The sequence below is a fragment of the Mytilus galloprovincialis genome, chromosome 2, assembly GCF_965363235.1.
Source record: "Mytilus galloprovincialis chromosome 2, xbMytGall1.hap1.1, whole genome shotgun sequence".
NCBI classification, from domain to species: Eukaryota; Metazoa; Mollusca; class Bivalvia; order Mytilida; family Mytilidae; genus Mytilus; species Mytilus galloprovincialis.
This window is the reverse complement of record NC_134839.1, coordinates 68,578,362-68,606,135: the sequence shown is the minus strand read 5'-3', so window position 1 is coordinate 68,606,135 and position 27,774 is coordinate 68,578,362. Positions and strand designations below refer to the sequence as shown.

The window sequence follows — 27,774 nt, the reverse complement described above, 5'->3', positions numbered from 1 at the left end:
TTGTGTTCTATATTTTGGCTTATATTTTAGTGGTTTTTAGATACATTTACTGCGAGACTGCAAGTTGCTAAGAAATTGTTTCAAAATGGCGCACTAAAATCCAAAATAGATATGTAATTTGTATTAGGGGTAATTAACATATCTTGATATATTTTATTAGGTTATTGTAGCTATGCTTTTGGATAACATAAACCTGGCTACCACAACACTGTTACTTTAGTAAAGTTAACAATACTGATATACAATTTTATTCCAAAATTGTCGTGAATTTTTGTACCACTACCAGTATTGTTGTTGTTTTTTAGCATTGTTTACAGTTTGCATGGTTAATCATGGAGGTGATAGGAGGTGATATAAATAATATAATATGAGGCAGGTGTGAAGTTTCTGAAAACAATCCAGTTAATACTTAACGTTTATTGCAAATTTAAAAACTTCAGCAGATTGTACTCAAATCAGGAAAAGTGGGGTATTCCCTGTTTTCAGAGAACACCCCAGTTCTATTGAGTTAAAAAAAAAAAAACAGTTTACAGGGACTTCTTTTTTTCTTCTTCAATTTATGGTATGAAATCTACAAAAGCGCACCTTCTACAAGTGATAACATATATTTATGATAGAAAGTGTTTTTATTTATTAAAAAAATAAGCTAATTTTAAGTCTAGTTTGATGCTCAACTCACAACAAAACAATTCCTTTGTTCACCAATTCACATGTTAATCACTTGGGCATTGAAAATTCAATGAATAAATTTTTTCAATGGAAGTGAACATACATGTAGATCAGTTATATATATGTTAGACCCAGATCGACGTTCGGCCTCTAATCGACGTCCGTACCTCAAATCGACGTCTAAATCTGACGTTACATTCACAAATCGACGTCCAATATTTTGATACTCTAATCGACGTCCAGTTTTATTTTTTTGTGTTATGTATAATTGACAAAACTGGACTTGCACATGTTTTGTAGGGTTCAACATTATGGCAAGTACATTTTCTAACATTTATAAATACTTTCCATCTGATATCGGTTCAGTTCAATAGTGTAGTTTGTGTCTAAAACGGACGTTGATTAGAGAAGCTAAAAATTGGACGTCGATTAGAGAAGCTAAAAATTGGACGTCGATTAGAGAAGCATAAATTGGCCGTCGATTTGGAATGTTATTTCATTGTGACGTCAGATTTGGACGTCGATTTGAGCAACGGACGTCGATTAGAGACCGGACGTCGATCTGAGTCTTACATATATGGTCAGTTACACCTGGAGCATGCAGCTTAATCAATTGATTCCTAATCAAAAGATTTGTATGTTCATGAGTTCTAGGAAAAACAAGGCTACACTTGTTCATATATTGTTGATGATGTAGATAAAATCGGAAATAATCTGGGAAAAATGTAATCTTAATCATGTTAATGTTTGTTATTTTTTTTAACTGATGGCCTAACATTTAAACAATTGCAGTAGCTTTCCAGTGGCAGATCCAGAACTTTTCATTACTTTTCATAAGTCATGCTTCAGTGATTCCCAATATAATTAACCAAATTTTCCCCACCAATGGGGGGAGGGGGGGGGAGCTGGATCCACCTATGCTTTCTTTAAGGTACATTGTAATTTTTTTTGGTAATCAAAAAGTTTAACCCATTTCAAATACTTTTTGAGAATTTGAATTGATTGTTTTTGAAAAATATATGAATAACTAATCATTTTAAATCATACATGTATCACTATTTAAGATGACCAATTGGTTTATGTTATACAATCAACTCCATCCCTGGAAGACCATCACAAGGTAATCAACTAAATCAAGGACATCTTAAGGACCCTAGAAGAAATATTGGCGGACAAATTCAGTTGATCTGAACCTGTAATAACGCTAGACATGACATTACTGATGTTATTCACGTATACACATGATTCTGTATCTTGAATATCATAGACATATACATGTAATGCATATTGCTTTAGTTAACACAAAACATGCATAGGATTCTTAATCTACATAATGTAGACTATAAATTCCAGAATGTTTTAAAGTAATAATTTTCATATTATCCATATTTTCAGTTTGATCTCCATAGTATACAATGATGTGGGACTTACAGCGGACCAAGGAGTTTATGGAGGATGAAACGACTTGTGGTCCGCTTTGTCAGCACCCCTCCTGTTGGAGTTCTAGTAATAGAAAAATCAAAGGAATACCTCACTATGCACCAAGAATACCATCTCCAGATAGTATTGAAACTGGTAAAATATTATCCCCTTTGTATATATTTAGTACCATAATAGAAAAACTAAGGATATGGGGTATCCGTCAATGACACAAAATCAGTACATGTACAGCAAAAATAAAACACACAAAAAACAAAGGAACAGAGGTTTTATTGCTGTTCTTCATCTCAAAGTCATAGAGAGACCATGTACAGTGTTCCAGCTTGAATGTCAGTGCAGAAGGGTACTAGTTGTTTGAAAGGGCACTTTAGAGCAATCAACGAGATTGTAAGGGCACTGCTGGACAGTGATGATTGTAAAATGACTTTGAATAATGCAAGGCTCAACTGGAGGATAATAGTTGTATTTTAAGCATATTAAGAAACGATTTTGTTCTTGATGTTGGTTCCAGTAAGAATTGTTTATCACTTTATCTAACATATTATTTTGATTTGAATCAAAACCAACTTGGAATTGTGAAGTAATCCATCTGTACGTTCTAATTTCATTGTATACTACTATAAGTTATATGGTTCGCTACTGACCCCGTATGGATCCATAGAGGGTTAGTAAAATCCATAGGGGGTGAGGCCGGAGGCCGAGTCCCTTATGAATTTTATTCACCCTCTATGGATCCGTAGGGGGTCAGTAGTTAACCGTATAACGAATTTATCGGACGCTGGACTTTTTCTGCGGCGTTTTGTTGAAAAATAAACAATGAAACACAACAACATTGATAGATGACGTTGCCATTAACGCGTCATGAACCCCATATGAAACTTACTAACCCCATACGGTCTCATAGGGGGTCACCACGTGACGGCATTTAACCAATCACAACGTGATAATTCATCTGTGGTCCGATAAATTAATGTATAATGTAGTTCATAAAATTTGAATTTCATTAATCATGTTAAAAGAAATTATAAAGTGAAACTGTTTCATGCAAATTTTATGACCTTAGTATTACAAATAATCTATTATGAATTATTTCAAACAAGGAAATCGGCTAATATTATTTTCTCTCAATATTTATCATATATACATTAACCAGATTTTACTTAATATTTCAGACCTTCCAACGGTTAAGGTTTATAATATGTTGGGAGAGTATGGGGATGATGAGAAAGATTTATACCCAGCAAAGCATTATGGGAAGCCTGCACATACCAGAAAATCTTCATTACCTTTGGTCAAAGATGGAATGACTAAGAGTGCAAGGCAAGAAAACATAATTATGTTATGAAGAATTTTTGTCCTGTCTGTAATGAAAATTGGTGGCATCAATACTTGTGAAAGTTTGTGATTAGGGTGCACAGGGGAATCAGATCTCTATCTTAACAGTTTATTTGTTTCCTTTGTGGATATATATCTTTTGTTGATTAATAAATTGGAAATTTTATGTTTTTAAGACAAATGTAAGAATATTTTTCAATGATTTGGTGTGTTTTCTATATTTACAAATGTTTGTAAACATTGCACAGAGCTCTCTATTAAACAGGCTATTATTTAAACTTGGAATTATTTTTAATTATGGAATTTGCCTAATTTCTTCTGCTGGAATTTTTTTAATAAATTCCATGTTTATTTGGTATTATAATGTTTTAAGGGGATCACATACCTGCCAACTTTTCAAAATGCCCATGGGGGTTTTACGTGAAAGATGGTTCTTATAGTCCTGCAAAACCTTCAAGGGGGCCTTCAAATATGTTCTAAAGTGGCTTTTTGGTTTCTTCGTGGTTTAACAAGCTCATAACCATTGTTAAATAGTGACAGTTGGCGGGTATGGGATCATAACACTTTCCATACAATGTATTTTGTATAGATAGTGTTGTGCGCGGCACATTAAATTCTATTGAATATGTACAAAATGTACTATCTTCTTTGTAATAGAAAGTGTTGTGCACAGCACAGAACATTTGAGTGCAAAATAAACATGGAATTTATTAAAAATTTCCAGCACAGGAAATTATGCAAATTCCATAATTAAAAATAATTCCAAGTTCAAATAATAGCCTGTTATTATTTAGTTTGGTTAATATGGAATTATCAAGTTTAGAAATACAGTCCCATGAAATCATAGTCAACACTTTAATAGTAATGTGAAACTAATTATTAACTTGAGATTTTATTTTATCTGTTCAAGACCAATTTGATTGAATATTGATATAAATCCTGAATATATAAATCTGACGTTATTTAAGTTTTATAAAAATATATATTTAAATCATTTATTATTTTTATTTTACAGTAGTGGATTTAAGCCAAAGGCCCCAGCAGGCACCCCAATATCTGTTGACACAAAAAGTAGGACAGTAAAAAAACCTGTGAAGGTTGTAGAAGTTCAGGAAGTATTTGATGTGGATGATTTAAACAGTACATGGGATAATGCATTTGTACCAAAGCAGTGTCTCGTTTGGGTACCTAATCCTAATTATAAAAGAAAAGTTACACAAGACCAAATGTGAGTTTATTAAATTACTAAGCTTACATCACAATTAATCATTCACTAGTACATGTATAACTATTTTTCCTTCAAAAAAAGTCTTTTTATTTCCCCATTCTACAATAAGGAGATGTTTTTTTTTCAAATAATAGAATTTCAACATATTATCAATTCTCATAGTCTATTACATGTATATAGATTTGAACTGTTTTTTTTTTTTTTTAGTTTTTCTAAATATTTTAATAAAAAAGTCTTTATCTCTCCATTCTGCAATAAAAAGACGGTATTTTCACACAAAAGAATTTCAGCATATCATCAATATAAAGATTTGAACCATTTTTTATGCACTTTTTTTATAAGTTTCATGAAAAATGCATGGGTCTGCTTCTTCATAATCATAATCTGTGACTTTGCAATTTATATATTGTACACATTTTTTATAATTTTATTTATTAAATTCAAATTGTAAGATCCCCAAAAGTCCCCTTCCTAAATTATGGAACTGTCATTCTGCATAAATTTATTATAATATATTGGTGTAAATTATATACACCCAATTGGGCTAACACTTTCTTATGTGCATCAAATACATAAAGGAGTTAATATTCTTGTTTTTAAAGGGCATCCATCAACCAGCTATCCCAAGGATCTAAACCTAAATTGTTACTAAAGGACATTACAGGTGATATGTTACCAACAGATCTGGATTATGATCAGATGTCTTTTACAAGGGTAAGGTTATTTGTGAACTTAGTAAAAAAAAATTTGGCATAAATGGTCAATATTTACCAATATCTGCCATGTCTGCAAAGTTAGATAAATTGACCAATAACATAGATTACAAACAGCAGAGAGTTTATTATTGAAATCATTATGTTACATGATTTGTAATTTAAAGTACATGTATGTTACTGTATGAATATATTTTCATCAATATCTCCTACAGAAATGAGCATTAAAATGTGTTTCAAGAAACCAGTGAATATTAGGTGGTATAAAAAAAAATATTTGCCGTTTCAAAACTGAATAACTATTTCATATGTATACATTGATGTAACAATGAATAATATCTTTTTCAGAATGTAACTGAAATATCACAAGCATGTTTTTAAACTGTTTATCATTCGATTTATTTTGTAGAAAATAATTTCCATAGATATATTTATTCTGGTAAAATCAATTAATATTAATAAGTGTCCTTCTGCCTAGGTTAATGAAAGATATAACAAGGAATAAAAAATAATCTCAAATGCATTTAAACAATCAATTTTATGATGTATAGTAATGCATGAAAAGTAACTTGATATCATGGAACAGCCTTCAAATTAATGGGAGATAACTCAGGAAATAATTCTTATTTATTTCATCAAAACAATTGTCAATACTATTCTGAGTCTGCAACATAGACATAAAATGTTTAGTCAATGATTTTTTTTCATTTGAATGATTCTTGTTCTTAAATTTCCTAAAATCTGAATATATTACAAACATTGATTAGTTTCTGATAGCTGCAGCATTAAAATAATGTGATCAGAATTTGAGATTCACGTTTAAACATTAATGTAATAATACCATAATAATCCTATTGCATTTTTCACATTTATAGGAACATCAAAATTACATCATAAAAATTCCCTCTAATTCAGTAACATTCTTGAAAGTTTAATTACAGCTAGAGAATCAAACAAAACTATTTTTAACAATAATTATGAAATGAACATATTTGTCTGGATGTAATAGTAATATTCTGTATTTACATAACTTGTCTCTTATTGAATAAAATGCTAAGATACATTATTTAATAACTGACCGTGACTTATTTTCAAGTAGTGCACATTTAATTTGTAAAAGGTAATTTTAATACAAAATAATTCTGGATTAAATAAAGATTTGGGAATAAATCTATTGAAAAAGTTTTCGGGAGGGAATCCAAATTTAATTTTTCAGGAAATACTTTTCATAACAACTTACTGTATAATAAAAACAATAACGATACCATTTGATTTTATTTTAACAGCTACAAAATTGGCCAATATGGCCTGTTTTAAAGGTGAACTTCTATGGCATGTTAATAGTAGACATTTCCCTTGTTTTCTGTATTTAACTCAGATTTCAGGTATTAGCTTTGAAATTAACCAGTGTCTAATTAATCAAGGTTAGACAACTTGAAAATAGAAAACTGAAATCTGGGTCAAACTTAACTTGAACTTTGATAGCTTTTCCCTACATGTAGTTCTGTGACTCTATGGTTTTAATGATTTATTTTGTCTGGGTTTTATAGAAAGAGAGCCATTACAGTTTTATCAGTGATGTAAGACATGCACAATATATATTCTACATGTTTATTAAAGATATTTTTAGCACACTGTCTGTCGGTCATTTCATTGTATCCATTTAATCATTCTTCCCTTTATATGATATTATATACAGTCTAAGTTACCTTAACGACTACCTGTATTGAGCAACTAACTGCTTTATGTGACCACTTTTAAGTCCCCTCAATGTATTTCCCTAATTCATAAACGGTATAAAGCAACCACTGGCTTAAATGGACTGTAATCATATAAATATGTACATGTATGTAAGGATAACCAGCACTGTCTTAAAAACAAATTGTCAAAAAGAAAGGTGATGAAGGTTATGTATGCACTTTTGCATATTTTTACTTGAATGAGACTGTACTTGATATAACCCGAAACCTTTCTTCTGATGGTCAAAACAATAAAACAATAATTATATAAAAGAAGGTATAAAAACAGGAGTGTAAAGTTACATTTATGTCATAATGGGGATGCACATAAGACCAGTATTCACTTCAAGTTACACTTGTTCAATCAAAAGTTATGCACATGCATGGTTCATCTATTCAAATGTGCAAATTTCTATTCTTAGACTTCTTGTATTAAGATTTTTTCCCCTTGAGTCGTCTCTCTATACAGGTTTGACTCTATAAGTATTAGACATAGATTTAGTCAAATTCAGATTATGAACTAGGATTTTTTTATTGTAACAGTAGTATACTCCATACATGTGATAAACTAGTTATAGAAGGCAGAACAATAAGAATTTGTTTTCACATTTGAACTTTTCAGGGGACTTGATGCTGTATATATAGTTCTATTTCATATGAATGGAATCAAGCATCTGACTTTTTATAATATGAAAAGAATTTCAAATCAAATGTTGCAGTTTTCATATGAAATTTATTGCATATTCAAAACACTCTCAAAGAATTTTAATATTTTGATTGGTTCATAATTTGTTCAGGAACATATGATGCAGGTTAACTACCAGTAAATTTTCAATTTTCTGCAACTTTACAGATGGTGAAGCAATAAAATATAGCAAAACAGTAATAAAACTATAAAATGGCTGAAATGTTTTGTTGATTTGTTGTATTAACTTTGGAAAGAAAAATCTGTTCTTGATTTGTTGAATGTATTCAAGAACTGGTGTTTAAAAAACCCAAACATTTATATAGGTTTCAAATTCATAGATCATTTTCTCAAACTCTTGGTTTTTGCTATACATATATACATGGATATTTCTTCTTCAATTTATATAACTTTCTGTGTAACCTCTTTTTATGGTGACAGTTGATGACACTGGCTGAAGAACACATATTTATCATTATGCATTATATTTTCTATCAAGACATACAACAGTACTTTACATTCAATAGTATAAAATGTTGCTTTCCTGCTATGCTTCAATTTATATCAGATGATTTCCTCTGTAATAAAATGCTTTTCCCTCAAAGCAAGGTTCCTTATATTTTGTTGTGAATTTAACATGTGTATTTATATGTTTTATCATAGACAAAATTATAAATGGTACTATACTTGACTATTTAAATTACATACAAATATTTTTTACACATTTTTACAAAGTATACATTGATTTGATAGAGTAAATATCATAAAATAAAATGCAAGTATGAATAAATATTTAATAAAGTCTACAAAATTTGATTTTAACAAGTTTACAATGACTTTTAAACTATTAAATGATTTTCAAAACTTAATGAAATTTTAATATCAGATATCAAGAAATATTTTTTTAATATACAAGAACATGATTTTATTGCAGAAAATATTAAGTATAATGTTATACCTTTAAAACTATCATAAATATTGTCATCATTTATCAGTCAGAGATTATATTTACAGAGAAGAAGAGGAAGATCCCCACCTCCCTCCAGTAGAATGATTACCCCCTACAGCAGAGGGACACTAAACTACCGATCACAAGGAGGTAGAAGACCACAGTTTATATTTGATATGGAAGGGTAAGTCTAGAACAGCTGTTTAATTCTGTAAATTACAAATAGATACTTATACCAAAAAAAGAAGCAGGATAGTAATAAGCGAAGACATACAGTTATTTCTTATGTCTTTCTGTTTTAATGAGGAACTAGTTTTTCTTTCTTTTAGCAATATTTATATTGTTTTCAATTTTGTACAAGATGTATTTGAAACAACTCCAATCTTTATTGACTAGGATTGTCAGTTTTCCTACTGAAGGTGTGTTGTTCTCTTTGGACACAACGGCTTCCTCCAACAAAAACTGACCACCCTGAAATAGAACAATTGTGTTGAAAGTGATGTTAAACACCAATCTATCAATCAACATTTGAACCACATATTTTCAATCATTAAAAACAATATATTAAGAATAATAAAAACCAATTTATTTGGTAGATTTATTAATGCAGGGTATTATCTTTTACCCATATAAACTAGTCAATATACATTTTTTATACATTCATTTGCTTGTCATTCTAATAATATAAAATTATTTCAAATTGAGTGCACTGATAAATCAGTCATTTTCAAAAGCAACATTATTTGCATAGCATAAAGTCACAATCATTGTATGAATAGCATTGTATCAATTAATTGGTTATATTTCAGCAATCCTGTATATGCAGAGTGAGTGTACTGGGTACTGCACACATTTAATATGCACACAGTTATAGTTGTTACTATGTTTCATCTACCTTAATTGTCTTGCCCCTTGAAAAGTATTTTGATACAATCACACTGTCACTTTAATACAATAAAATGAATAATTGATTAAAATACTTTTCTCTTTTGCCTTTAACACAATTTAACATTTACATCTATCCTGGAATGCTTCCTTTATAAGACACGTTTCCCTGAATTCCTGACAAATCAATGTTTAAATTACTAACACATATATATTGTGACATATACTGTATTACATATACCTATACCTATTAATAATTTCATTAAAACTTTGTGATATTTACGATAGATTTATTTTTGCTAAGGTGCTTATATTTAAGTATTGTTGCATCAATTTTCCATAAGCCATAGTTTGAAATGTTGTGTATAGTTGTTGCAAGAGCTTCTTTTGCCTTATTTGTAAATGATAAAGCCCCAGTCCCACTAGACCACGATCCCACCACGCTCACCACAATCTAAAATAAATTCAGATCGTGGTGAGGTGGCGGTATGAGCGGCATGAAAATGTAAATTTTCGTTGTTTTCACGACGTCCTCATTACGCTTCTACAAGGATCCCGCTACGATTATACCACATTCTCACCGCGCTTATTCTGCGACCTCACTACGCTTATCAAGATCTTTCTACGCTCATCACGTTCTCACTACAACCATACCACGAGTTATCCGATTGCAACACAATCCTACCACGCTTCTAATGCGATTATACTACGTTCATACTGATCTTAAATGTTCTCAGCAATAATATTAAAATCGTGTTCCATATCAATACAGTTCCATTCCTTTTATTTCTGATTAATACGTAGATTTCTCGGAAACAATACAGTCATGCCACCAAAATCTACTAGAACACGTGGGCATGGTGGTAGGGGTTGATTCAGAGGCAGAGAGAGCTCTTATAGTTACGAACCCTGATCCAGCAATGATGTCGGAACGACCAATACAACCTGAATTACAACCTATTCCTGGTCCATCAAGCTCAAATGACGATATTTTAGTGAACGATAGTAGAGATGACACAGATGTGTGAATTTAAAAAAAAATAGAAGATGTGGTATGATTGCCAATGAGACAACTCTCCACAAGAGACCAGAATGACACAGAAATTAACAACTATAGGTTACAGTACGGCCTTCAACAATGAGTAAAGCCCATTCCACATAGGGCTCGAAATGACAATGTAAAACAATTCAAACGAGAAAACTGACAGCTTTATTTATGTTAAAAAAATGAATGAAAAACATATATGTAACACATTAAGAAAGACCATCACTGATTTTACTTGGGATAGGCACATACATACATAATGTGGCATGGTTGAGCAGTTAGAGAAAATGGACAAGAAGTCCTTATTACATACAGACAAACAAAACCTGGAGAGATTTAATATATTTTATGTGAAAATGACAATAAGAATGAAAGTCGTAGTATGAACTTGGTCAGGTCGTAGGAAGAGCACGATGAGGGTGGCAAGGTCGTGCTAGAATCGTACTATGGACTTGAACAGCGTTGTGTAAATGTGGTATAGTCGTAGTGGAAGCGTAGTTGGGTCGCGGTGAGAACGTGATGGTGGCAATGAGGTCGTAATAACGTTGCTGTGAGATCGTATCGTGGTCTCTCTGAATAGAATCACTCTTTTGCTACGCTCTCGCTACAATGGTACAGCGACCTTTGCGATCTTACCATGATCTTACAGCGATCTCACTACGCTTTTACTACGACCTGATTTCGCCACGACTGCACCACGATTGTTTTGACATGTTCAAAGTTTGCCACGCTCATCACGATCTTCAAGACCTCATCATGACCGTTCTACGACCTAACTGCGATCTGCATGATCGCACTACGATCATCAAAATTTACATTTTTTTCACAGATCGTGATCTAGTGGGACTGCGGTATTAGCTAAGAAAAATAATAGAGATTTAGATTTAGTGTGAAATTGTGAATGTAATATTTGAAGCTAGATGATTATGCAGTGATATTTGCTGGTTTACATATCTAATAATCTATTTTAAATATTTGTATTTTTACATCAATAATTATATACAATGAGAGATAAGGTTTAGCAAGATGACTTAAGTAATTGTAATTAGAGAAACATGTACTTTATCTAAATATTCACTTGTATCCAGTTTTATTCTGATTACTCAGTGTACATACAGATAGTTTAAACATGTTAAATGAATCATGCTGGAATTTAGAGTAAACAGACAAAGGGATTTTTTTTTTCTTTTCTGTCCTTAAGAAAGAATTACAGACCCCCTTGGATTTCTATAATTTTATTGAATGTGGACCATGAGGTTGGGAAGGTTGTGGTAGAAATTTAATTTGTAAAATATATGAAAATGTATGCCATTGCAAATTAATAACAGTTCCTGATGATAATATGTAGCCTGATCAGTTTCAGTCATTTAATGGACCTTCTTCAGAGGCTGAAAACCGTGAAAATTTAATATGTTTTATTTTTTATATTTCACCTTGTAATTAATTACAGGCTAGATGAATTATTGGAACTTCCACGAGAGATACTAATCCAGGTACTGGACAATGCTAAACCTAGGTGCGTATAATTGTATTTACAAATGTGTATGTATACACACAAAAAAGAGTTAAAAAAATTCATGCTTTCCAAAAAGTTATAGATATCATAGATATAAGGCAAAATTTTTAAACATAAAACCTTTTACAATTCCATGGAGAAAAGAACATTTTGAACAAAAGATCAATTAAAATGTATTTAAACATTAAAAGCAGAATGATAAAGGTTATGATTTAACCTTGAAATAATGACAAATTAAAAAAAACAATTGCACACTGCTTAGCAATAACTATTTTAAGGTCATCAATATGAGCTATATTATATTTCAGTTTAAATGCAATTTGAGTAACTTAATAAATCAGTCTTATATTGCATGCTTACCATGGCACTACTGAAAAATCCCATAAAGAACACTGACATTAATGCACATATTTTTGGTCTTGAAAGGAAAATATGTTTAAAATTTAAGTTCAAAATGACATGTTAAAGAGATAAGTTTTAAATAATTTGATATACTTAACAAGGAGTCCCTAGCAATGATATTTCTTCCTCTTCTAGCAATTCTTGTAAAATTTGAATAGCTGTGTTCTAGCTTTCCAAGCTAAAAATAAAAAATTCTGACAATTATTAACTAAACTGGTTATAAGATAAAATGTCAAGTGATATAAGGTACAAATGTTTTATTTTTATTTACAGTGATTTCACATCCAGGGAGGCAATGCATGAGCTGATAGAAAAGTTTTTCCCAAGTTTTGATAGAGGAATTTCAAACCTAACCTCAACTAGTGTTGAACTTTTACAACAAAAGAAAATGAATATTCATGAGGGAAAATCAAGAAATTTAAGAACAGGACATCTAATAGAAACCAAACCAGTATTTCACTTAGATGAGGATGGTGTGGAACAGCCAAAACATATTGTGGATGCTATTAGTGAGAGAAGTCATCAACCATTAGATAGTGAATACGTAGAATCAATCAGGGATTTGTATATAAACAGAAAAAGAGAATATAATCAGAAGAAACCCTTGCCTCCTATTGGTAAGGATATAGTCTTTTACTATTAATTTTTAATAGTAAAAGAGATACTGGTCCAGGTTTTTTTTTGTGTAACTTACATTTTAAGATAGTGGTGCACTGATACAGCATATTTTTTCATTAACTGCAGAAGTGCAAACAGCACACCACATAAAGAATGTTTGAATAACAGCATACAAATCCAGAATAATGAAATGTAAAAAAAAAAACAACATACTATTGAACAAGATACTAAACAAAATGTAGAATACAAGTGTGTTTCTGAGTAATATTTTTGACCTATTTATTATAAGAGAAAGCTTAAAGAAATTTACACACAGTATAAAGATAAAATAAGATTATCTTTATAGCAAGTGTTGTCTTTTTGAATAGCAATATTTCATGAAACATTTATAGGTCATGATCAGCAATTGGTCAAAAAGAAGAAACCTAAGAAAGGTAACAAGTGTTCAATTGGAGATGGAAACCAGAAATTGTTGTTATTTATTTGAAGGCTACAATAACTTAATTGTTTAATATCACCTTCTTGCTTATAAAAAAATGTAAAAAACTGTAGTGTTTATAATTTATTTTGTGTGACAAAATATTTTTTGTAATGTACAACAACTTTAGAAATTACCATGTGGCTTATAATTTATATATGTCAATCTAAAGACAAAAAGAAAATACTGAAATGAGCATAATTTTTCTAATTTTACAGTAAAAATTTTAAAAAGAAATGAAGGGAGAGAGGTGAAGATTGATGCATAAAAATTAAGTTGTAGTAGCCTTATGACTGTTTTATTGTGAATCATGTGTGCTTGAAATGGTTACTTCCTTTCTGTTGTATTAAACTTTGAACATAAATTTTGAATACAGGCCAAAAAAAAAATCCATATTTTTCAAGATAAAATGCAAAATATTTTGAATTATTTGTTTTTGTAATTGTTAAAATGTACGAATAAGTACAGAAATAATTTGTTTTATAAATTTTGAAAAAAGTATAAATATTCGGCTTTTCACAATTAGGTATTTTCAAGAAAAGGAAGTCACTTATACTGTAGTCATAGAAGAAAGCCAGAATGTTTGAAACTTTATCCCAAACAATATTATTACATGCAGAGTAAAAAATACCAGTCTGATATTATAAATAACTTTCTGTGCAGGACAGATTTTATAATTTAAATTTTGAAAAAAAGAAACTGATCAATATATTTGTTATCAATATTGTTCATAGAAGGTAGATATTTTCTACAGCCAATTACATTTTTTTGGGTTTGTAAATATGTTTATGTAATTTCACTTTTAATAAATTAAAATAGAAATATTTTTTTTTGCTAATATTTACGTAACAATCTTAAGGTTTCACCAGTTTGCTTGATATTGAGGTGAAGGTTGAGGTATTGAAATTTTTTTTATGGAAAAGGTATTTTAAAATAATGTGTTAAGTTCACAGCTAGGTAACTTTTCCATATTTTCAAATATTTTGTGTAAACCTGCTTGAATCTTTTCTAACATTAGTGAGAAAACAGTTGTACTTGAAGAAATATGTATATGTTTTTATTATTTTTTTTTACCTTTTATATTTCTAAATCTTTTTGAGTAATGTAAGCTTAAGTAGAACACAAATAAAATTTCCAACTTGAAATAGTAAATACAAGTGAACATTACTTACATTAGATTTGATTATTATCCCCCTTAACCAGCAAAGAATTACCTTTTATAAATATCTTTTGTTTCTCCATACTCTATTGAGGTGGTTTGTTAATATGTTGAGTGTGCCTATGTTGGACACTTAAAAACAACCAACAAAAATAAGGAGCAAGTGCAGAGAATTTGTTTTAATTAGACAGACAAGTATATAAATTTTCATAAGCGTGCTGAAAGCTCTATTATCATTGAGTGTTGATAGATACCAAATATGATTTTTTTTATATTATTTATAGTTAAAAACCAGAAAACCAAGTTAGCATCAATATCACTTGGGTTACCAGAGTTACCAACTGGTGTGAAACATACAAAGTCATTTACATATAACAAGAAAAATTACCAACATGTTGATCTTACTATTGGTAGGTATTGCTGTATATAATTTTAACTATATATGCATGTGGAAGGCAGGACATTTCATTTGCTATAATCAATTCACTTATAATTTTAACACATCATAATGATTGACGTAAGAAAGCTCTTTTTTATATTTTAACATTTTTGAGTTTGTAGTTTTCCAGAGCTAAGGGACAACCCTCAAATTTAAGGATATTTTTAAAAAAAATTGCATCAACATCAGAATTTGCAATTTCTTACAAACTTTACAAAATTGTTATGATTGATTGATGGAAATTCCCTTTCCATTATTTTGAAATTTCCAGTTTGTTGTTCATGAGTTATGGGACTTTAACTGTTTGTCAGGGACTTTTTAAAATTCTCACATTAAAGTAAATTTTCACATAATTGTACCATAACTTGAGTTTACTTAGATTGACTAACTGAAAGCTTTACACAATGGTTAATAAATAAAAACTTTGAATATGTCTTTCCAGAGTTATTTGACTTTGACTGTCAAATAAAGAAAGGCAATTTCTAAATATCATGCACAAGCTCTTGTATGTCTGGATAAAATTAGTACAAACTGGAACTGTTATTTGGATTGGTGAATGTAGATTTGCTTTTGATTTTGATTTTTTTCTAGTTTGTTATTCCAGAGTTATGGAACTTTTAACTGTTTTATTTTTAAAAATAATCCAAGCATGCTAGAGCTTGTGTATGATAGGGCTGCCATTTTTGAAGCAATATTTATAGGCCTAATAGTATCCTCGGGCATGATATTCTACAGAGCCATTTTATTTGCTTCCGAATAAATGCCTCCTAAATATCCCATTTTATTCTTTCAACAATTTCAATATGCAGACTAACTGCATATCATGGGCTTTTGGTACAGCTGTTTATTAGCATCTGTTTTTCACTCAATTTGATTCAGTTTTACTGCAATCAATTTTAATTTCAGTTATTTGATGAATAGCAGCAGTTAATTTTACCCAATAAACATTGTTGCTGTAATAGTGGAAAATTCAAAATGTTTTAAAAACAGTTTTTTTTTTAATTACTGAAATCAGCAAACATGCAATTGAATTAGAAGTCATTAAGGAGATCAATCATAGGAATATCGGAGAGGGTGATAAATGTTTATTTTCCATTAAAAGATTTATCTTTTTTATTGGGTATGTTTCAAAATATTCATCAAACTACAGGCAATAGATAATAAATAAAAAAAATTGAATTAATGGCCCTCAAAGGGTTGTTTCAAGGTTTCATTAACACTCAGAGAGCATGGCTTTCTACCTACACATGGAGTGTAATAGAAATTTAAGGAGATGTGTAGTATACCCCAAAGAGCCTATAGCTTATAAAACATTTTTTTCATGATATATCTTGTTCCAAATTGTCCCTAATTTAATAAAAATATTTTGCTCATCAGCGAATGGATTCAAATTGCGGCCAAGATTTATAAGTTGTAAAGATGATAATGTTTTTACGCTGGTATGTTCCAAAATAGATTAAAATTCATTTGTAAAAAAGATAATAAACATATTGCATTTATTAACTTTAGCTCCAGTACCAACTCCACCAGTGAGTGTTAGGGAGTCTGAAAGTCAGGCGTCAGAACACGGTACAACTGTACGAGTTAACATTCCCTCTGTGGAGTCTGAGAGAAAGGAAGCATTACATGATGAAGCAGGTTCTACAGATACACCACATGTAAGTTTACTGATACAACTTGGTCAGGTCAGGAGGATTTTAAATTTCATTATCCATAGTTTGTTGTGAAAACTTTCAAACATAAGGTGAAAGGCACACAGAGACAGTAATCCTTATATAGTTTTATGCCAAAATGGGATACACATTTATCTCAATATTTTCAGTGTTTTAAAAAAGCTGTTGATCTTATAGAAAACGTAAACTTTTGCTGGTTCAGAAATAACATTATCAAATTTTTATGGAGATCTTTAGTGTATTAAAGATATATTTTTTGTCAAGCTATTAAAGACAAGTTAGAGAATTGTATTGCTCTATTTTTAGAGAAAAATTCCTTTACGAAAGGTAGATTATGAATAAAAAGCATGTTAAATTTGATAGTTTTAGTATAACAGCATGAACATTGGTATTAAAACACAAATGTCTGGGAGGTGATAACCCATAATGTTTATATCAATTCTTACTATAAGGGAGATGCACAGTATTATTGTGTCCCTTTGAATGTCTCTTTGATTGTACATTGTTTGTCCATACACATCAGCAACTTCTTCTAAACTAAAGATTCTATTGCAATGAGATATTCACAGCATTCAGGTACTTATTATCTAGTGGCATTAAGCACCATTTACTTTATTTGGATTGAAATGATTTTTTTTGTTCCCCAAAACAAAACATGGGTCACATCTACAAAAGGGGTAGGCATTTTGTACCAGGAATTCCTTTTGAATCACTAATTATGGATTTTTTGTTAAATATTTTTTTAAGAATGCCATTTTTTATATCCCATTGTATAACAACATAAGAATGATTTTGTCAGTTTTTGAAGTAAACATGACCATTGCCGTATCTATACAAAAAAATTTGTGTGTGTGTGTGTGTGTAAGGTTGTATTTATCTGTTTGAAACAGTTGTGATTTTTATGTTTTTTATAACATTTTTTAAAAATTAACAGCTTACTATCAAACAGGTTAGTGTGGCAAGTTACACAAGTTAGTCCCATTGATAGACATAGAAGATAATTTTTTTTGTTTTATTATTTTCAATTTATTTGATTTAACTTTATTATTTAATTTTATTCTTGCACGATATCCTCATGTTACCTTTAAATATTCCATTTTATCATACTTCCCTCTGCCTTTATTACCCTACTCAGTCAATTTTTAATACTCATATTATAGAATTGCGATGTTAAAGGAAAAGTTATCTCACAGATGTGAACAAGTTTCACAACCAAGTGTTAATAAGGCTGAGGGAATCAAATTTTGTTTTACCTGAAACATATAAAATTTTTCTGTGATATCTATCATATAAGTTTGAGGTTTGACACATTTTGAGCCTTAATTGCCTACCTGCTGATATTTTATGATGTCAGTGTGCAGAAAACCCAATAATCCTTAACCAATATTGAAATACACTTAATAAACTGAAGCTTTTAGTCATAAATAAATAATTTCTTTGCTTGTATTTGAACTAATTGAAATAATATAAAGTAAATTTGCATGGTTTGACAGTGACTAATTAAAAAAAATGCTATTGTGCCATGCCAGCTTAAATTTTTGATATTTTGGCAAAATTATGTATTACAATTTAGAAATGCGACAGAGAAAAAGGCGGTAACAATGCAAAACAATGATCTAGGTTCTGATATGGCATTAGAAGAAATATTTAAATCTTGTATCAACGTTTTATCCTAAGTAGGCAGTGATATTTTAGCTAAATGGTGCCTATTATATTTCATGTACTTAGAAAGTCAAGAAGACTTATTTTATGTACTCTGTTTTTACAGTCACTACCAAAGAAGTATATCTTTCTTGATTTAATCGATTATATTGTAAGTTGAAATGGATCTGTCAGATTTCAAATGTCTCACACAAAGCATTATAACCAATCGTTACAAGACAAAAAACCTTTCATGTCATGCATACAAGTAGATCGGACACTGAAACTTAATGTGCCAAATGTATTGGCACATGAAGTATCAGTGTTCCAGCTATTTGTATGGATAGACCACACTTGTGACATAACTTCTTGTCATTGATAAAAGACAACAAACAAAAAATGCAAAGACAACTGATAATGATACTTATTTATTGTATAGAGACACCTAAACAGTTTGTGACAAAGGCTACCATTCACACATGTTTGTTTCTAGTATGTTTAAAATAGAAATTGAGAAACCTTCAGTATTTTCAAAAAAAAATATATATATTTTCTTGGTAAATTAAGTCTTTGAAATCTGACTGTGATGCTTTTATTCACTATTTTCTTACATAAACTTGTAATGGCTTGATACAGGGATTACGGTTTTAGGCTAAGAAATTATTATTATGAAAATTAGAAATTATAGAATTTTGTTGGTTTATTGTTTATATGATAAATACGAGTAGATATTTAGTATTGTAGATTGTAGTTTGACCCAATATCTTTTTTTTTTTAGTTTAAAAGGCAGTTTATATTTAAATTGTCATTACATGTAATATGGAGATCTATTCACAATCCATTTTCATACGACAGCAAATTACAGGTTTTGCTCATTACTGTGTAAATACATGTTCATTATCCTACCTTAAAATAACTTCAATATTTGTCAAATTATAAAATTATAAAATGTTGTCTCATTGGCACTCATTCCACATCTTCTTATATCTATATATGGTTAGTCAAATATTATGCCACGACAATAGGAAAAGAAAGGATTATTAAGGACAAATAAAAACTGGAAGAGATCTGTTAGAACAATGAAGAATAGTTTGACATCTTTATGTGTACACCAGACTAAGTAGTGTCCCTTGAGACTGTTTCTGTCTGTGACAAGATTTCCCCATTAAGAATTATATACTACATAATTCTAATTTAAAGGATTACAAAGTCAGTAGGTATAAAGTATAGATAATATATTATTGAAGCATTGACATGTTTAATTTTGGTCATGTCTGCTATAAAAGCAAAGCAAGCAAAGGAATGTTAATCCAGTAGTGATTGCATAAACTATCATGTTAATGGAATGATTTTGTTCTGTTAATTTCTGTTTCTGAGATACTTAAGGATGTTCGCTACTCTGTTTAAAAATTACAAGCTTTTTAAAAGACTGTTATAAATTGAAAGTATATAAATAAAGAAACTAAAAATGCAGAAAAAAATGGAGAGTCCGTGTGCTTGATTTTGAGATATAAGCCGTTGAAAATTTGGCGGAAATAATTCTCTCTAGATTTTTCTTTCACTTAACATTGGCACCTTTTTTGTTTAAAAAACTTTGAAAAAATAACAAGGATTTCATAAGACCTTTAAATATGGCTTTTTAAATTATATGTAATAAAATTATGAAAAGAAAAGTAGGGGTTCGTGGGCAATTATTTTTAATGGCAATACATGGATAAAACCAGAGGATTCCGAAAATCTGGCAAAAAAGCAAAAAATGGGGGAGCAAACATCCTTAATACTAGTACATATGCTATATGTTATCTTGAGTTGGTGTATGGAATGATGGTTATGTTCATGTCCATCTTGCAGGGTTCATCTTTCTTGACTTTATTAGTCTTTGAAAATACTTAGTTTATGTGGTTTTTGTAGTAAATTTTTATATGAAAGAATTTGCATTATTGTGTCTTTTTTATTGTGTTCCATCAGTGTGCACAATTAGGCTAAAATAATTATAGGAAGAAATTGAAGACACTATATGTTAAAAATTATTGTGCTTTATTGATAGTTTAAGATTTTGATGGCTACTTATAACAGTCTTTATGATTAATTACAAGTGAAGCAGCCCAGGTATATAGAAATACCTACTGAATTTGGTATTTACAGAGAGACATACACTGTAGTCTATTAGAAAAACCTTTAAAGATTAGGTTATAGTCCATTGGATAAAACATTTTGTGAAGACTGTCATTACTTGTTAGAATTAGTTAGCATTGATTAAAACTATTTTGACCTTTTCAGTCACACCAAAGTAAATCATTTTTACTCTTGTTTGTACTTAATTTTGAATTGTTTGATTTGTTATTAAATAAAGATATTCAATTGTATTAATGGGTTTATAGATATTTAATGTTGGCGCAAATCTGAATAAAGAAACGAAAAAAAAACTGGTTAAAGACAATGAAATGCCACAAAATATTATTGTTTAACAATTCAACAGGCAATTTATTTAAGTATTTTTGAAAGGGATGAACATTTTACTTTAAAGAACTGATTCTACTGTGTGCTGATGTCACTAAACTAAAAAGATATATGTGCATGAGTAATAATTAAATAGAAGAGCTGCCTGATATTTTCCAAAATGTAATGGTTATAGCATGCTAAAAGCCATCTTGACTATTATATACTGGTTCGGTTTGTACTGCATTACATCAATTTACATGTACTAGTAAGTAATTTCATTAGGGGAAGTGATTGAAGGAAAAAGAAATTGTTTATAATATTTGACCTTTACATATGTCTTCAGTAGTTTGTCAAGTCTTGAATGATTTTTATTAATTTACAAAATATTATTGCAGTCTTCAAGATCTGGACGTGAAGCAGCCCCCATGCATACTGTATCCCCTGCCTTGTCTACTAAAGTACCACATGCTCCTGCTACAACTCCAGCAACACACCAGACTCCTACTGGTACCTTTAGCAGAGATACCACAATGAGATCAAATGTTCAAACCAGAGGAGATACCAGAGAAGGTGTATCATCACCAACACAAAATATTAGAGCTCCTACAAACTCACCAAGGCTGTCTCCAGAACCAACAGGTAAAACCTGAATTCCTAAAACTAAGGGCTTTTTTAATCAGCTTGTTAAACCAGAGTCCTTAAGGTCAAGGAGCAGTAAATGGGCTTTGTCACAGATCTTGCAAAAATTTTGCATACAACTTTGCAAAGAGATGATGTTATGATTATTTGGACATTTTGTGTTTTTTTTTTATACAATAGAACACCACTATGAATATTGTATACTCTAAAAACAAATTCGCTAACCCTATCTTTATTTTACATCATTAAAACAGAAATGCAGCAATGCAACAAGTAAATCTATCACTTATACTTTCTACTAATTAAGGGTAAGAAGATAGATCATATAAAACCTTTTCTCAAAACTAGTAATGCAGATCAAGGTCAAAACAATAATATATAATAAGACAATTTGCAAAACAATTATACAGCGTCTACATGTTTCTTTAGATTCACACACAACCTAATTTGAACTGCATCAGAATCACAAGATTTTACATGAATTATGTTTATGATATTCAATACACAATGTATCAATTAGGCTATCATTCAGTTAAAAAGCATTCATCCAATTAAATAAAAGTACAATTGACCCGTTTACACTACAAACAGAACTAAGAATATTGTTTTTAAGCATCAGCAGTGTTATTAGTTCAAATACATTTCCCTAGACTTGACACTAAACATTGCAATATATCTGCCAACACTTATAACTATTAGATTTGCTCTTTGAATTGATTGATTTCAAACATAATTTGATTAAAATGGGAGACACAAAAAACCAATGATCAAGCTAGGAACATCTTAAAATAAAGTTGTTTGTCAATCAATATATCTGTTGATTAAAAACATTGCAATCATACAGTGACAAATGAACAAACTTTATTTTTGAGTGATAAATGAACCTAGAAAAAAAAATGATATTGAATAAAGTGAACCTGAAGAATGAAAAAATTTTATTTCTCTACACAGTGTTAGTTTGTTTTAACTTACCTAACTGCAAATTGAAATAACAGATTTTTGAAGGGTACTTGAAACTTCTTCCTTTTTCATGTATTTACAGGAGGTCTTGATACAATTAAAGAGGCACAACATGAAGGTGGTATGGATTCAGCACATCCTGTTTCAAGAGGTGGAAGAAGTGTAAGATTTTCACAGGATGTCCCAGAGGTTCCAGCCCCTCCATCATCACCTGACAGGGAAATAGAGGGACCAAGATCTAGTGTTACAACACCTATGGAACAACCTGAAACACCAAAACCAACTTCAGGCCATACTATTAGGTCTAATAAATCAACTGTTAATTCATCTGTCAAAGAAAATAGTGAACTTGAACTGAAACCAATTGTGTCAAGGTTAAAAGATCCATCAACAGTGTCTACCCCAGAACCATGGCCTTCAGTTAATGAGGCAGATTATGATATGACCCCATCTGGAACAAATGCTGGACTTCATGAAAGTAGTCAAAATACTCACTCATCCAGTGTTAACCTGGATTCTAGATTGGCATTGGGAGATCCAAGTTCCAGGAATTATACCACAGCTAATTCTACAGTAAGGTCAGAGGCGAGTAGTGGAACATCACTTACAAGTAGGAATGCCTCTACTAAAGGGGAATCTCCTGCTCCCCCGCCACCATCCCCCGAATCTAAAGACAAAAAACAGGACAATCCCAAATCTGGTCGGAAACGAGAACTATTATCTAGGGAATCTTCTATGGCACCAGTTATTGAGGAAAAAGATGAAGAACATGAAGACACTCATGTTAGAACATTGGTTGTTGAAGTACCACCTCTTGGACAACCTACAGAAAAGCCGAAAGAAAAAAATCACAGAACAACCGATACATTTATTAATATAGACATTCCTGCAATGACTATGGATGAACTGAGTATGGAAAAGTCAAGGTCCGATGTTAGTCACATGACTGAAATTATTGAGAGACCAGGAACTGAGGAAAATGAAAGTAGTGGTGGTACAATGGATGGACACACTATAAATACTCGTGATGCTGTATTGTCAGTTCAGACCACCTCTGAGGGAGAACCTAACACTCTTGATCCTGATTCTCAATCAAATATGGATTCTGCTGGAGTAACACCTTCTATGGGAGCCAACGAATCTCCTACATCTACTATTCCAGAAAACAAACTCAAAATGGAAGATTTAAAATTTATGGACCAGGCTGCGGATGATAATGATGACAAGGATGATAAGGAGACAAAGAATGAGACAGATGATAAGGATGAGAAAGATTTGGAAATGACAGAAGAAGGTGGAGACCATGCTGGGTTTAAACATGAACTACAAGAAGAACTAGAAAAGTTGTCCCAAAAAGATTCCAGAGAAGACAATGCTGAATGAACAACATTGAACAAGTTTTGTAAAGTAAATAAAGATATTTTGAAATCACTACAGGCATTGATTATGATAATGCCAATAATGATAAAATGAGAAATTGAAGTTTTAGTTACATTTTATTCCAAAAGAAACAGTGATACTTATAAAATTCCATTAAAAGTTCAGTCAAAAGTTAAAATTGGAAGCCTCTTTCATAATTATAATTATATTGTAGAATGAAATTTACAATCTTTGTGCACTGCAATATGCTTTATCTGTAACCAGGGTTACTAAATCCATATATTGCAGCAATTGATTAAAGTTAGATTTAATCCAAAGACAATTTGAAAAATCACAATCGTTGTTGCAATATAATATTTTGTAAAACAAATTTATGGAAATGAATCAGTATGAATTATATAAACATTTGATTGAAATGTGTAGGTATTTGTATATATGATAATTATAATACAGAAAAATTAACAAATGCATTTTCACAGATTTTTCTCTCATTGAATTTCTACAAAATATAAATATATAATCTAAATTTAATGGACAGAACATATGTTTGTAATGATTACCTTGTAGTAAAACTTGTTTTTATAGTTTTTTCAAATGTATTATGTTACTTTGATGGCCAAAATCATTTGAAGAGATCTGGTATTGTTTTACTGAAGTACATGTTAAATCTATGACAGTTTTACGAGTGTATGAAATGTGAGTAAGATTATAAATTATGGAGTCCATGTAAAACAATCTCAATAATTTTTTTAAATCAATTTTAGGCTTGTTCTAAAGCTATATTGATTTGTGATCATGGCAACAAGCAATTTTGAAATATTATAAAATATTGTTTTTTAAAACCCCATGTTAATATGAATATAATTGGATTTTTCTGTTTATTTTTTTTTAGATCAAAACAAAGTTTTTAATTTATTTAGATGTAAAATGCTGATGACTAATAGAAATAGTTTTTATGGATTTTTTTTTTGTTAATAAAAAACAGTGCAAAAAAAAATAATTGAAAATATTTTTTAAAATCCTATAGGACTTTAAATATCCATTATGCGGCAAAACTGAAATAAAACAAGTCAGAATAATAGGATAAAAAATAAAACAAAATAAACAGTCGCACCATTTATCATTGTAATAGAATGAGCAAACCATATGTAACAGTATTATATGTTTAGTTCCATTGGGTATTAAATTAATACACTCAACTCTAAAAAAACACTATTGGAATGAGATTGTGAAGTCATATAAATGGTAATTTATACATTTAGAATAATATCATTGCTACCAAGAGAATGATAGAGTTTACCAATTTCATCAGATTCATCCTTAAAATTGCTTTTAATTTATCAAAGCAATAAACAAGTGATTAGCATTATGCTTATTGATTATATAAAGTAATACTGATATTTTTTATACATGTACTGTTCAAGAAAGGATTTATACATATTTCATAAATTCCCTTTTGTAAGGTTGTAATTCTCGAGCAAAGCTGATCATAAACTGCCTTTGTCATGGTGTAAATTAAGGCACTCTTAACCCTTTTTACTCTTTCCATATCTTGGAATTTTTTTTTAAACTGTTGAAGATTATTCCTAAAACATGTGGTCCGCTCAATGAAATCAATATCATTTGGTCTTTTGTTTGTAAGTGTAAGCAATTGATGATTTCGTATCTCTTTCACCTAGATGAAACAAGGATTGTATGGACATACAATATGGTAAGATCTTTTCAAACATTTTCCTACTGAAGTTACCAGGTGGAGGTTGTTTGATGCATGTGTCTCTGTAAAATATGCAAAATAAACCAATAAATTTTGATGCCAAGAATACTAAAATATAAATCTTGAAAAATTAAGCAACCCTGACCTAGGTTCATGCCTCAGGGTCTGTTACTCAGTAATTATGAATGACTCAACATTATTTGGTTCAGGATTCATTTTGGATACATTGCTGTTATGATATTTGATTCATTCTGTCCTTCAGTTAATATTGACTATAAATCCTATGAGTACAGTTAATGATACTCTGCATAAGGATTTCATTTATTAAAAAATCTTCATTGATAAAAATCATTATTGCCTACAGTACTTTTAGTGATTGATGATCATAAATTAAACCAATTTTCTTTGTGGAGGAAGGCAAATGCATATCACTTCTAGGGAAATTCCCTAATGAAACAATTTACTGATGCAGAGAAAAAGTTCAAATAGTGTCTAATTCCCAGGTGGAGGATTTACCTGAAATTGACATTTACACACACCAGGTAACCAGACAAAGATAGGAATCACAAGTTAATTTTATTATCAATAATCAGTTGGAGTTATTTTTGAAAAATGTCACGATTTAATAATCAGTTATGATTTACGTGGTAATGTTTCATGAATATTTCATTTGTACATTAATACTGCATTTATATGATCTATTTTTACCACTTTTTAGAGTTTTATATTCTTTTTAATGCGTTATTAAAAAAGGATATATTTGTCAGATTTTATTAAAGAGTGGCATATGATATTTTTGTATAATTTGATCTAGTGTAATCCATTTTTGTATGTAATGTTTGCATAATTGATACATTATGAAGATAGTTTTCCTTATATATGTTTTTTAAGGTCTAATCAGATAGATTACATAAATATTAATTTATATTAGTGCTTTTGTTATAAAATTCTATGTATTTTGCCAACTGTGATATTTCCCTATGTTTTTATTGAAAAAGAATATGACTTAAGGACTTTATACTTTCTGTACTATTTTGGGGTCTAAATTGATATTTAAGGAGTGACTGTAATCTTTTTTCTGTCTATGAAGAAATAACATAAAAAATTTGGTGCACACTGAATAACGCGCGTAGCGGGTTATTTAACAGTGTGCACCACATTTTTTATGTTATTTTGAATAGACAGAAAAAATATTACAGTCATTTCTTATAATTTAATGCTAAATTCCATTTTAAACCGTAGAAAACCACGAAAAAATATGATGACCTCATGGTCACATGACTAAATTATGTCTATGGGCTTATAACAAAATAAAGTCAGCCAATCAGAAGACGTGTTACGTCCAAAATTAAATTATATTGAAATAACCAGCTGTCTATTGTGCCAATGACATGATTAAACCAGAAGAATTGAAGAAAAATCTCATTAAGTGAGTTTTTTTTTTTTGCTCATTTTACAGAAACAAATGTTGTTTATAGAAAAGTTAACTGAATAATTGTAATTTGATAGAAATGCATACGTATATACTTTGAACCAGATCTTACATTTATGTTATGAAGCACATCTGTGATAAGTGGAATTAAATTTATGAAAAAGAAATGTTTATTTTGTTTTATGCATAAGCTGATTCATTGACATTGATGTCTTCAATGGCCTTCCGTGTTGGCAGATACTTGAATAGATCACAGATATTTTTATCTTTGTTTTCTGACATCTTTGTTTTGCCAGCAAATTAAGCTGAAAATTTCATGAAGAACTAAAAAAAGTCATTTGATTAGTATTTTACACATATTCCCTTATTAGAGCAATTTGTTTTTAATGACAATTTTTCATATTATTTTTTTTTTTTTTCTGAATTAGAAAGGGAGGATCCGTAATTTTTTAGTAAAAGAATGTCTGAAATGTGTACCGGTACATGTTTTTCTGACAGGATTTACCTAGTCTTAACCTTATTCTATTATTAATTGATCACCAATAAGGGTTTACACTACAGACAGCATAGCCATTACTGTGAGTAAGTGGACA

The 27,774-nt window shown here is 30.2% G+C and overlaps 1 protein-coding gene across 8 annotated transcripts; it reads left to right on the top strand.

Annotated features, from left to right (window-relative positions):
* The first annotated feature begins 45 nt into the window (after positions 1-45).
* LOC143064229 (uncharacterized) lies at positions 46-27,348 on the top strand. Of its 8 annotated transcripts, none has more exons than XM_076236897.1 (15): positions 46-129; positions 2,065-2,244; positions 3,282-3,429; positions 4,460-4,672; positions 5,275-5,386; positions 6,936-6,965; positions 8,824-8,942; positions 9,568-9,585; positions 12,139-12,204; positions 12,880-13,223; positions 13,617-13,658; positions 15,146-15,271; positions 16,810-16,958; positions 21,452-21,695; positions 22,738-27,348. In XM_076236897.1, the coding sequence occupies exons 2-15, from the start codon at positions 2,085-2,087 to the stop codon at positions 24,036-24,038; spliced, it is 3,072 nt and encodes a 1,023-aa protein (XP_076093012.1). In that variant the 5' UTR covers positions 46-129; positions 2,065-2,084; the 3' UTR covers positions 24,039-27,348. The 8 variants fall into 8 exon arrangements, with proteins under 8 accessions (XP_076093012.1, XP_076093011.1, XP_076093015.1 ...); XM_076236896.1 differs by lacking the exon at positions 6,936-6,965 and adding an exon at positions 6,672-6,704; XM_076236900.1 differs by lacking the exon at positions 6,936-6,965.
* Positions 27,349-27,774: the final 426 nt, after the last annotated feature.